Here is a 13901-nt window from a genome sequence, read left to right as displayed (position 1 = left end):
TGGAAATGAAAAACATAGTCCCCACCTTAGATAGCAAAGAAGATGGGCAAATAAACCAACAAACTAAACACTGAGAGATGTTTTCTCAAGAAAGAAGGTTTCCTGGAAGACATGGTACTTCACTGGAAACATGAAAGATGAGTTAGGGTTAGCCATGTACATAAGAGGAGAAGGGAGTACTCAGTACAGAAGGAACAGCATGTGCAAAGCACAGGGACATGAGATAGCAGTTTGGCATTGCTGAAAAACAAGATGGATATGGAAGAGAAGATCAAAGCCTCAGCAGAGACCAGGTTGTAGAAAGCTCTGTGGACTAAATTTAGTTGTTTTAACTTTATCTTGAAGGTTATGGAAAAATACTAACGATGTTAAGAAAAGAAAAAACAAACAGGTTTGTATTTTATTAACCAAATATCACTCTGTAAGCAGGTACGGAAGATAATTGGAGGGCCCAAGATCAGAAGCAGGACACCTGTTACTGAGGTAACTTAGATGGGAAATGATGGAGGCCTAGATTTAGACCATGGCAGTGAAAATGGAGTGGCAGAATTGAGAAATACTTGTGGATTTAATAGAACTTAAAGGATGAGCTGGGTACAGTGGCTCACTCCTATAATCCCAGCTACTCAGAAAGCTGAGGCAGGAGGCTAGCTTGAGATTATAAATTCAAGACCAGCCTGGGCAACATAGCAAGACCCCATCTCTTTAAAAAATACATAAAGGATGGTTATATATATAGAAAGGAGATTAATTCAATCTTTTTATTTAGTTTTTACTTTTTTCCAAGTCTTTATACCAGAAACAGGAACTTGAAATGTTCCCAACACATAGAAATGATAAATACTCAAGGTGATGAATGCCCCAAATACTCTGACTTGATCATTACACCTTCTATGCATGCAACAAAATATCACATGTACCCTATAAATATGTAAAATATTTTGTAACAATACAAATAGAACTAAATAAATAAATAAAAGAATATATTACTACCTTTTCCCCATTCTTCCCATATTTTCCTAGTATGACATTTACCTAATTTTGCTTGAAAATCTATTTCTCATTGTTTACCAGCAGCAGCAGCAGCAGCAGCAGCAACCCCCTGCAGTAAGTATTCATGGAGCATCTACTACTAAGTTATACTTTGTCCAGTCTTGTAACAAATTTACATTTCACTATTTTATTTTGCATTTTTATTAGTACTCTTTGCTTTTATCCTGTATTTTTAATAGTATTGTGGCTTTTTTAGTGTGTATTTTCTTCCACCCTTCTTGGGCCATCATATTTCTGCTTATTACTTAAGTTCTCAGTTTTTTTATGTGTACCTGCAATTTTACAGTTTATTATTTTCTCAAAGGAATGCGCCATAAGTATTTCTTATGTAATTCCAAGGCATTTAAAAAGATTTAGCATTTGAGTTATAAGTTAAATCAATAAACTGTTTGATTAAAACCATAATCAGCAATCACCAACTTTCATTAAGACTTCAGCTAAAGACTGTTATCATTTACTAGGGCTCTGATGTCCTTATTTCTGAAAAGAGAATACTACACTTTTCTCAAAGTAGTAGTAAAATGCATATTTTTTAATGTCCTCATATATGCAAATTATATTCATTTTATTTTACAGCCTATATATCCTCTGCAACGTCTTCATTTGCCTGTAGGCGTAGAGTTAAAATTTAGCTCCTATGCCAAGGTAAGAAATAGCCAGCCAGATAGCTCGCTAAAAAACAAGTTATTTTATACACAAGCTTCTATTTCTCTCATTTTTTTCTAATAGCAACCATCCCATATTCAAAAAAATATTTACAACTGTTTTCTTTAAGAAGTCTGAAAGAGACTTCCTTATACTACTCAGATCTAAAGACTGACCAAAATAGCACATATCAAAAAGGAAAAGTAAATAGAGAATCAACTGCCAACTAAATGCCACCCTTACTCACAGTGTGACACCACCCAGTTGTCTTAAGCATCACTCATATATATTGCAGTCTGGTCACTTAGGCTATCCATCAAGTTTTTATTGAGCAATTTCTATGCGCTTAGCACTGACTGTGCTAGGCTCTGTAGATACAAGAGATATATAAAGAAAGCACAGGTTCTGCCCACAAGGAGCTTACAATGTGGTTGAATATTTTTTTAAAAACTACCAAAGCCCTCAAAAATATATATTGTGAAAATTATTTTTGTATACAAAAAGCATTTCAGCTAATGAAAATAAAAAGAAATGAAGAAACACTTTTATCCATAGGATGAGCCTAAAGATATTTCGAATTAACAAAATATTCGGTAAAATCTTGGATTACCAAAAAATATGAGTACAAATATTTTTAAGACAGAAATTAAATATTTATGTAGTCATAGTAACTAAAAGTATAACAGAATATATTTTATACATATCTTTAAGATACCTATATAATGACAATTATCTGAACGAGTTTCTTTTAAATGTGCTCCTAACTACTGAGGATGTTGAAAAAATGAGGATGTTGAAAAAAATTTTTATCCCTTAGATAGTTTATATCAGTTCCTCATAATCTTTGTTTCATTATTTAGTTAATTTTTAAAAGTTTTTCTTGTAGATAGTAAAAAGGTATGCCATTTCAACTGTCTGAATTTTCATATATTTTGTGGACCACTGTAAATAACTGTAGGACACACACACACACACACACACACACACACACACACACACATGTACATGTAAAAGATAATGGCTCTACTTTTCTCTTCCCTCCTTGTAAGAATTTGGATGGAATTCTGATGAAAACCCAATCTTCTAAACCTAATATTTCCTGTTCTCTTTGGCTCTAACATCTTGGCAGGGCTTGACATGACTCTTCACATTACCCTGGCCCAACCTCTCTTGGGAACAGCACAGCTGGGTTTTTTGTTTGTTTATTTGTTTGTTTTCTTTCATACTGGGTTGCACTAGCGCTGGATAAAAGCATTGGTGCTGCAACTGGATAGGTGTTAGAGTAGGCAGGAGTTCATTTCTTCCAATGCAGAAGTCATAGGTCTAAAATTACATGTAATATATTATATATGTATGAAATAATAAAAAATATATATATAGAGAGAGTCAGGAACCATGTCTATACAGCCCACTTATAAAACATATTAATGTTACATATTTCTTTGCATGTGTATCTCATAGAGCTTTACAGTAGTTACTATAATTACAATTAAACCGTGGATCAAGCACCATTTGTCCTCCTGTAACATTTTTCCGCAGAATTCCTAAGGAACTTCCTTTATTTTGAGGTTTAGTTTTGTCCTCATTATAATCTCTTTACATAATGATGAGAATCTGTGTTTATTGACGATAATAACAAAAAAGAAAATAAAAATCACTAAGTGTGTTGGTGAATCATGATCCACAATATTTCAGCACATACATATATAACAGAATTTATTATTTTAAGTGAAGTTAGTATGCAATAGATACATTTCTATGGATTCTAAACAGAAGTATCCTCTGTATCTTCCACTCAGTTTTGCTGTGAATCTAAAACTCCTTTAAAAACTAAAGGTTGCTTTTAAAAACAGTATCATAGGTACTTTATACTGACATATACTTTCCCTCCATCAGAATTCGAACTAATTGGACAAAGATCATTCCTTATTTTATGAGAAATATTTTTGCCAAATAGTGATTATTTTTAAAATTCTTTCAATTATCTCATTAATTATTACTCTTACAAGAAGAGCTTTAATAAACATTATTATATAAAACTGCATGTGATTATTCTGCCTGGATATAGACATTTTTAAATCAGGAAAGCTTAGCATGAAATTTCCCATCTTGAACAACAACACGGAAATAATTTCTGTCACATTCATTTAAATTTTCAGCTGATAATCTTGTATATAAATGTTACCTTTGCTGATAATGTACTAAATAAATAGCATCTTTCTAGGTGTCAAACGCTATGGTAGTGCTAAGCAACCTATGAAGAAAATATAAGAAATGGGTTCTATCCACCACAAATTAGAGTTTTGTCAAGGGAAAAAGACTTACAAAATGAAAATATTTTTTAAATAATATTATTTTAAATAATAATAATCAAAATAATAATACAATAATCATCAAATCAATATCAAATCATCAAATCAATATAATAATCATCAAAATAAATACTGTGTAACTTCAAAGTTGAGGATAAAGATAAAGAGAGAACAAAGATACTCAACTGGTCGAGGCCTTAGGGACAGAGTGAGATTTGAACAAGTGGGAGGTGGGTATGTTTTGCATGGGCAAAAATAATCATGAAGTATTATAAGCAAGAATAGCATCCAAGCATTTGGATTTGATTCTGTCCATGACATTTAAACCTACACAGTTGGGAAGCCACTTGATAGTTGAAATTGAGACACATATAGTTGGGGATAAGTCTGAATAAAGAATTAATCAGTTAATACTTTCTGAATATCTATTGTTACATTTACTTTACACTTTACAATAACAAGTATTATTATCTTCAGTTGATAGATTAATTTACTGAGATTCAATGAGATTAATTAACTTTCTCAAGGTCACAGAGCTTGTGAGTGGGACAGCCAGATTTAAATTCAAGTTTGTTCCTAAAACCCATGTTTCTATTATTATATCACATTGTCTTATAAATTGGAATATCATTATAGCAAATCTTACATCCCACTGCACTGTAGGAAGAACGGTACACCTGGGATAAACACACACACACACACACACACACACACACACACACACACACACACACACATGAAATTGAATCTGAGTTCTTACTTGTATTAGCCATGCTACACAGGGCAAACCCTCTGTAAACTGTGCCATATTTTTTGTAAAAATAAAATAATAGATGACAGCTAGATAATCACATAGATGAATGATGGACAGATAGAAGTAACAGGAGCATGGACATTCCTATGATGCTGGCAAATGCTATGTGCTCAATAAAATGCACTACATGTAAACCAGGAGAAAGGTACTGTGTATAACATCAGCTTTGTGCTAGTTAAGGTCATTTCAAATATAGGTTTGAAAGCAAATAATTGTATTTTACAGCTAACTCGCAACTGGTTCTACTCTTTAATCAACTATTGGTTTAATCTAGTTGACAGAAATGACAATGTAGTCACAGCGCAGGATCCTATGGCAAAACTGCTGATACGGTATTTGCATCTCTGCCTAAAGTGTCCATATAGGTGATAGCAGGGCCCTTAGCACAGTGCCTAAAGAGGACACACTCAGTAAATATGTGTTGAATTAAGTGAATCAGGGGAAGGCATGGAGGGAGGAAGAGAATGAGAAAAAAAGACAAGAGGAAGGAAGGATGGTTACATTAAAGGCAGGTAAGGACAATTCCAGCTGAAAAATATTAGATGATAAAGTATTTTTTAAAAGTCCACAGAATTTATTTCAATACAGACAAAATAGATCCCCTTATTTCATAAAAAAGTCAAAATTTGATATTCAGTAATTATTTATTAATTTTGCTTTTTTGTATGCTGTCGATTAAATTTTTAAAAATCTTAAATTGACAGTGGTGAATCAGGGCACCATTCTGGATTTTCAATTGCTCTAACTGAACAGTTAATCATCTAGCTTCAAAATTGTTTTTTATGATGCTACAGGGGTGCCCGTAGCTGGGTTACTACTTTGTCTTCAAAGGCTTAGAAATAACAATTAAGCAGATTCCTGAGTTACTAAATGACACATAACCAGAATTGAGACAGGAACTTTTAATTCTCAGATTAGCCCACAGGGACACAAGGTCTCTAAAACGTTAATCACATGTTTGGCATAAATATTCTTTGTTATTGTACCCTCCTGCCTTCATTTCACATGCTTTTCTATATCATTAAATTTATGCCCTATTAATTGAATTCTTGCTTTCTTAATATGTCGACTTTTTTCACTGTCAAAAGCATATACCGATTTTTCAATCTGATATTATAAAATTGAAACTATCATAAAAATATAAAGATGTCCACATCAGTTAATATTCATGTAAAGGTTTGAAATGGGAGAAAACTCTTGGAACATGGGTCTTCCTTTTTCTCAATCTTTCCACCAATCATTATCTGTGAAATTCTGCCCAATTTCTTAAATATGTATTCAAAATCCTATCCAAGAAGCCAATTTAATATTCAGAGGCATAGATTATAATAATAAACCTAGTCTCCGTGGGTATTACTGACAAGAAAAATCATTAAAATGAAAACAGAAACAAGATAAAAATTAAGAGACAATCCAAATCAAAATATAAAATTCTCCTTCTCAGGTGGGAAGAAATACACAAACTCAGGGAAGCAGGAATTGCAATAAAAAGTCCAACTTCGTTCTTTTCATTATCTGTTAGAATAGAGAGAGAAAGATGCAATAAGCATGAATAGGGATAATTTTTTTTTAGTTTTGTGTATGATGTGAGGAGTAAGATATCAGTGAGAAATTTGTTTGCCTTAGACAGTCAAAACATTCTTGTTTGAAATAATTACATGTGCTTTATAAGTAAAAGCAACTGTAGGCACATCAAATGGTCAAATAATCTTGCTATAAAAACAAGCCCCAATTAGTATATAACTATAGCCTAAAAAGAAATAAGTTAAAGTACAAGTTGAAATAGCCGGGAAATACAATTTTTCTCCTATCAAACCAGCAAAGCATTCTGTTTATTTTTTTTTAAGATAATATACAGGGCTGATTAGGGTGAAGCAAATTTCATCACCCATAGCTAATGAAATTTTAAGTCTCTATTTGGGAAAACAGTCTGACTACATGCATATTTAAAGAACATTAAAAATTATATATTATTTATTCATTAAAGTCTTCTTATGGTAAAAAAATTACAAATATTAAAGAAAACTTCTGCATTTCAGTCCTCGGGTAATGATACAGTACTATTCATTGTGGTGCCACATTCGACCACAGATTATGATAAAGTAAACTACAGTGTTACTTTTGATAGACTATTCCATAAATATTAAAACAACTTTAAAAAGAATTTGAAAATGGTCTTGAAATGCTTATTTATGTTAAAAGGAATGAAAACAAATTTCAAAAATACATATTATAATATTACCATAAGTACATAAAACAAAATTTTTAAAAGTACAAAGAAAAAAAGGACAAAAATAAAATATACCAAAACAATGATGAGTTTTTCCTGAGTAGTGAAACTTAAGATAGCTAAGTTGATTTTCCTTCTGATTTTCTCCATTTCCCAAAGTTTCTAGAGAGAACATGGCTTATTTTTTTTATAATGGGTTAAAAGTATAATAAGATTTACTTTAAAAATTTTCAATGTAATTAGAGTGCACCTACCAAAAAAGAGATGGGAACCAAGTATCTCCTTTTCTCCCCTTCATTTGTTTACCTGGGGAATCTGTATTTATAGCAAAATAGTGCACAGTATGTATTAGATATTATGGGAAGGATGTAGGATTCTAAAGTAGAGCTGAGTAAAAATTTATTGGCTTCATGATTTTTGAGCTGTTTTCCAAAATCAACCAGGTTATTTTATTCTATAGGCATAGTTGTACCCTCTATCTCTATTGAAAAACATATCCATGTCTTCCCCCCAAAATAGATTATCTCTCAGCTACTTCAACCAGGGGAGGACAAATAGCCAAAGAAATTCAGCTGCTTGAATGTCAATGTCCACATCCATGATAACAACTTGTATCCGACATTACCCAGAGAATAAAATAAAATGAGCAGGTTGACTTTCCATTAAAATGAAGAGTTCAATTTATTTGATAAGTCAATTGTGCTATCTTTGAAAAAATAATTAAACCTTTTTACATTCTTTCTTAAAAAAAAAAAATTCACAATGCAGTAATACTCAGCAGATGTTTCACTCAATTAACCCTACAGTCACTAACTGAAATATCAAAAAGAAGTGTTTGAAGGAGGTTGAAATTTGATACGGCCAATCACACACAATTATGTTCTGCCTTCTAGAATGTTCATTCATGGAAGGACATGTTTTATACAAAACAAATCTAATCAAAAGCAGAGCCTAGAGTGTGCTCCACGTGGTGAACACACTGGAGTCTGATGTCTAATTAAAACTGGAGTAGCTTAGCTTTAAAATACTCCTGGAGACTGTCCTTACTATGAAAAATCAGTGACATGCAGACTCTTTGATGGCAAGTGAGTTGATCAGTCACAAGACTAGACTGGAGCCAGTCTCAAAAAGCTCCTAGTTGGAGGAGATTTAAGAAGTAGTTTTAAAAACAACAGCTCCTCTAAGGCTTCCAATACTCCTTAATCAGATGTGTATCCTTAATTTGCATTTTAGTTCTTAGAGATATTCTGCCTTTGTAGCATGAGCTCAGTTGAGAATAGAGAGGTCAGGGAGGCTATGCTGTGAATCCAGGCAGCTACTGAATCTCACCTTTCCAAATGGTCGCTCCACATCAAGGTTGAGGAACACTGGTGGGGTAAGGAGGTGGAGCTGGATGCATAGTTGTTTGTGTGGTACCTGATCTGTGAACAGACAGAGGGTTTCAGTGGGCAGAATTATTGATTATGATTCCCTTTTGTCAGATGACACTTCCTTTAACATTTTAAAAGAAAAGCAAAACCAAAACCCACACGTTAACTCATCATGGCTGTGATCAAGCAAATAAAGATGTTTAGGTATTATCTTCCCAAGACGATCTCATTCCTACCTTCATGCTTTGACTCACACTTGTTTTCTCCTACACTGCTACAACAAATATTACATGAGAGCAGAGACCATGTCCGATATGACTTGTAAATTCCCAGAGAAGTTATCACAGCACTTGTTCAATGTTGAATAAAAACTCATTCACCTCAAATGATTGGTGAAGGCAAATCTAATTCAATCACTTTCCAGCCCATTGCTCTAGGATAAAGACCAGAATTCTTAACATGACATCAAAGGCCCTGTTTAATATGGCCTCAGGCTGCAATTCCAGTTTCATTTCAAACCTTTTGCTCTTTTGCTCTTATGTGCTTAGACTGCATTAGCCACCTTTGAACATTATGAACAGTATCATCCTCCTTTCTACCTCAGGGCCTTTGCACCTGCAGTTTCTGCTGCCTGGAGCACTCTTCCATTCCTTCATCACCTGGCTAATTTCTATTCATCTTACAGATCTCAATTTGGAAAATCACTTCCTCAGGGAACATGCCATTGACTAGAACTGGCTCTCCACTGTGTGACATTCACTATTTTTCTTTTCAGGAACTCATGTAGTTTGAAATTAACAGTTATTTGTATGATCAGTTATTGAATATTTGTCACTGTATCTAAGCTATAAGCTTTGTGAGAGCAGGAACCATGTCTGGCACATAAGTCATGGTCAGTAAGTATTTGTGGTTTCAGTGGATGATGCTGTGTAACTGGTCCTGAGGCCCATCCCTCAGCAGCATTCTCTAAATTATAGCCTAAATTCATTGACTATCATAGCCAAAAAAATATTTCCTTTTTATATATTTCTCAGTAATTCTCCTATAAGAAAAAGCAGAATGAAATAAAATTTTATAATAAATTGTTATAAGAAAAGCAGAAAGAAATAAAATTCAATGTTTATTCAGTCTTTTTTATTGGCTTCCTAGTGTCCTTTTTTTCCCTCAAAAATTTAAGATCATCTTAAACAGCATGGCCCTCCTAAGTGGCATGGCATTACATAAATTGTCCAGACAGACGTGTAGTTTTCCATTTCTTTACAGTGTTAAGCAAATGAATGTCTGTTTTAGAAAGCAGTGCTGCTTGAAGGATCATAAAATAATATGTTTTCTTTGTGGTAAAAATTACATTTTGGCCAAAATCTATTTAAGAGCAAACAGAAAAAGTTTAGTGACACTTTTCCACATAACTATTATAGCTCTAGAAGAGTGGCCAGACTTAGGGAGAAAGAAAAACAAGTTTTCTTATTTATTCTGCAAGACTTTGAGAGCCTCTCTGTATTCCTGTATAAGAAGATTCCCTGTACTCTAAAGACAATCTGGTCAGGATAAGTTCCTGCCTTAGCTGACTAGATTTCTCTTCCTGACACTAGGCTTCTTGGTTCTTGTTTAGACTGATTTAACCAAGTAAATGCCCTTGTGCTTGGATTATCTGTAAGTTAAACTTTAGTACCAGATGCATTTTGAATATTATACGCCTGCCCAATGTCCAATAGTCAGGGGTGGGGCCGGGAAGAACTAAAGAAATGATGCAAGATAATTTGTGAAAAGCCAGGAGTTCTGAAGGATGGTATGCTTCCTTACTGCACTGTCTGTGGAGCACAGAGGATTCTGAGGGCTGTAAAACTATTCTGTACGATTCTATAATGGTAGACATGTCATTATTCATTTTTCCTAGCCAATAGAATGTACAACTCCAAGAGTGAACCCTAATGTAGACTATGGACTTTGGATGATAATGATGTGTCAATATGGTTCCTCAATAGTAACAAACATCTGCTGGAGGATGTTGATAAAGGGGGAGGCTACACACGTGTGGGGGAAATCTCCCTACCTTCTGCTCAATTCCGCTGTGGATTACTCTAAAAAATAAATTCTGTTTGTTAAAAACAGTTGTCTGTTGGAAATTATATATGATTTAACCTCATAATGGCCTTCATACTACTGTTTCTGACCCGAGTTCCCTTCTCTCTAATACATCCTTCATACTGTTTCCAAGGAAAACCTCAGCAAATCATACATATCTCTTAAAGTTTCCCACTGCTAAAGAATAAAGCCTACCGTGTGTCAGGTGATGCCAAACCCCTTTGCATTTAATTCCATTTAATTCTTAACCCCTTTAATACATTGACTTTCATTCACACCAAGTATGGCCCTTCCTGAGAGTGTGGGATGGGCAGGTACTCACAGGCCTCTCTTAGACACCTCAGCTCTTGCCACCATGAAGATTTTCCTTCCCAAGGCCTTCCTGCTTCAAATACATCCTTTTCCTCTCGTTTCAACTAAGCTCACAGCCCTGCTGTGTTCTCCCCAAATTGCCAAATATATGACATCCAATCTACTAGCAAAGCTTGTCTTCTCTCTAGATATGAGAGATCAAGAGTTCTAGAAAAAGCAATTTTATCTACTAAGCCATATTTCAAGATTTTTAAAAAAATTCAGTTTCAGATAGTGCCGACTACGTGTGTATGTGTGTGGAGGGGGGAGTGGTCTTGCAATTTGAATTTGACTCTTGGACCAAATTATTTCCTGTGGCAATTTGATAAATACTGATGTTTAAGTGGTCACTCCACAGACCCCTGAATGCAGCCCCTTTGTGTGGCATCTGCCGTGGCTCCTGTGTGGAGCCTGTGGCTGTGTTTGCCTTGGCTGGGGATGCCTGATGCCCGTGTCTGCAGAGCCACACTGTGTGCTGCACACGGTGCTAGCCTGTCTGCGAGGTTCCTTCCAGAATGATGCAGCTACACTCCAGGGCTGTAGCTACTTTTCATCATGTCATTGAGCGTTCCCTCTGCTCACCCACATCAGCCCACTAACTCACCCCATCCACCGCCTGATCCTAAACAACTGAGGACTGTCATGGTCTGTGCCTTCAGAATTTCAATGTCAGATTTGTGACATATTCTAAAGGCCAGCTGGATTTTGAAGGAACAATGAGAAAACCATCCTGGAATCCCCTCCCATCACCTCTAGTTACCCACATCCTTGTTACAGATCGTCCTGCTCCCACAACTTCCCCCGCCCTCTTCTATCTTCCTGTCCACTGGCTCCTTTCCATCCACTTGCAAATGTGCGTAGGCCTCCCGTATCTTAGGAAACAAAATACACAGAAACACCTGTGCTTGACCACTGGACTCTACCCTTTCCTGTAAGTGCAGTCCCATCTTTCGCCTCCCTTTACCACTAGCTTCTCTAAGCGATACATAGTCCCTGCTCCTCCTATTTCCTCTTCCTTCTACACAAGTGAACAGAACTATACAGTACTTCATTATAAAGTATTAATTCATTTAATTCTTTATATTTGGTACTATTATCATCTGCCCTTGACATATGAGGAAACTGAGGCAAAGATAGGTTAAGTAACTTGCCCAGACTCACCCACAGGTACGTGGCAGAGTTTGGAGTCAGTTGCAAGCAGTCTGGTTGCAGAACACATGTGCTAACCACACTCTACTGCCTCACTTGCTCCAACCCCCTATAATTGGTTTTCACACGTATGCTAATAAAACTAGTCTCTTGGAAATTTTAGGTTTGTGCCCTCAACTGTGGTATTGTAGTACTCATGCTAGCTATACTGTACTGCACATTAAGCTCTGATATTTATAAACTTGTCTCTCTTTTTTTAAAACAAGCATAATAAAACCTCATTAATGTGGAATGAACAATCATTTCGATTATGGCTGAACTAAATTTTATATTTTCATGGTATCTAAAAAGGGGTTAATTGGTTGAATTAATAAATAAAACATATAAGGTAGTAGGGGCAGAATTTGACTTACAGGGGAAATATATAGATAACTTTAGAAGGTTAAAGTGCAAATCCAGGCTTCTGAAAACAAAGGAGTCTTTTCTGATACAGACCATAATATATATTATGCACTTCCTGCTGTCTGTTTTGAAGGAATATGCACTATAGTAGGAAAACAATTGAAATAACAACAAATGATAGAAAATGGCACATAATCACACGCCAGAGTATAGCATGTTTGCCATCATCTAATTTGCTGGAATTTGCAGGGCATATCCTGAGTGCTGGCAAGTTCTTCTCAGGCACCATGCCAGCTGCCATCATGAGGGTGGTGATCCCTGTGGGAGTAAACAAAACTGCACATTTTAAATCTAAAAGGAGCATTGGAAATCATGTAATCCAACTCTCTCGTTTACAGAGGAGGATATGAGGCCAAGTTTTCTTTTCTATAGTCACAAAGCTAGTGTGCTGCAAAGTCTTATCTGAAATCCAGCTTCCTATTTCTCCTCCATCACCAGGTGCAATAATAGATTTGAAGATTTAATCCACCGTAAGCACCCCAGAGCATATGTTATTTAGCAAATGCTTGTTTCATTAAAAAAAAAAACAACAAAGAAACAAAGAAAAGAAAGGTGTGAATAACTGAGCAGAGTGAAAAACTGTAACATGTGACCTGGTCATTTCTGCTACTCGATGAGCCCCACACGGGGAGAGATTTTTGTTTGCTGATGGACTCTCAGAGACTAGGTCAGAGTCTGCCGCAGTACAGCTTCATTACTATGCGATGTCTGAATGAACGATTTCTAAGTATTTTATGTGCAGTGTCTGTGAGTAGATACTATGAAATATCCATTTCATAGGTGAAAAAAAAAATTAAAGCTCAATGAAGTTAAGTAACTTGCTCAAATCTAGACCTAGAACCAGAACTAGAAACTAGACCTTTGGTGCCTGCCTAATTCATTATTTAACTTTGAAAAGATTACTTTCTAGGGGAAAAAATGAATTACTTAATTATTCTGTATAGAGGATGAAGCTAGATATGCAACCTCAGCAACATTCTGAGGAAATGGGTCCAGCTGGCACATTATCTATTGTCATTATTTACTTGCTACTCTTTTGAGAGTGAGCCGTCATTTCTACTCCGGGGCCTGCTCTATCACACTAACAACAAGAAGAAACGGTTTCCCCTTCTTACTCTCCAAGGTTTCCTTCCCTTCTTATCTCTCTTCTCAGAGTTCAAACCGCCTAGAGAAATGAAGTGGGTAGGCCGGGACCTCTCCTTCTAAAGATCACTCTCACGGCTCTCCCTGAGACTCTGAGCAACTTGAACTATATTAAAGGCTCTAATGTTTTACAACCTTCTCCTTATATAATTTCATCTTTTGGGATTTTTACAGCCTCACAGTCCAAAAAGATTATACTATTACTAGCCTTTGTGACCTTCAGTACTTCTGTTTGAGTCTTGGTCTTTTAAGAGGGTTCTATGTTTTTCCCCTTCTAAAGCATTAAA

General features: G+C 35.4%; 1 protein-coding gene across 2 annotated transcripts in view; it reads right to left on the bottom strand.

Annotated features, from left to right (window-relative positions):
* The window catches only part of PTGER3 (prostaglandin E receptor 3), a 190587-nt gene that overhangs the window by 115143 nt on the left and 61543 nt on the right, over positions 1-13901 (bottom strand). Inside the window, exons 3-4 of one of the 2 annotated variants that reach the window (XM_045547750.1) lie at positions 8384-8475; positions 6243-6339 (exon numbers count right to left, since the gene is read on the bottom strand). The exons of the other annotated variant lie outside the window; for it this stretch is intronic. Coding sequence (XP_045403706.1) covers positions 6336-6339; positions 8384-8475 — 96 coding nt within the window. The 3' untranslated portion in view covers positions 6243-6335. Of the gene's footprint in view, positions 1-6242; positions 6340-8383; positions 8476-13901 lie in introns of those variants that run through there. 2 annotated transcript variants of the gene reach the window in all.

This window comes from Lemur catta, chromosome 3 (genome assembly GCF_020740605.2).
Source record: "Lemur catta isolate mLemCat1 chromosome 3, mLemCat1.pri, whole genome shotgun sequence".
Lineage (NCBI taxonomy): Eukaryota > Metazoa > Chordata > Mammalia > Primates > Lemuridae > Lemur > Lemur catta.
This window is presented reverse-complemented; position numbering and strand designations above follow the sequence as displayed.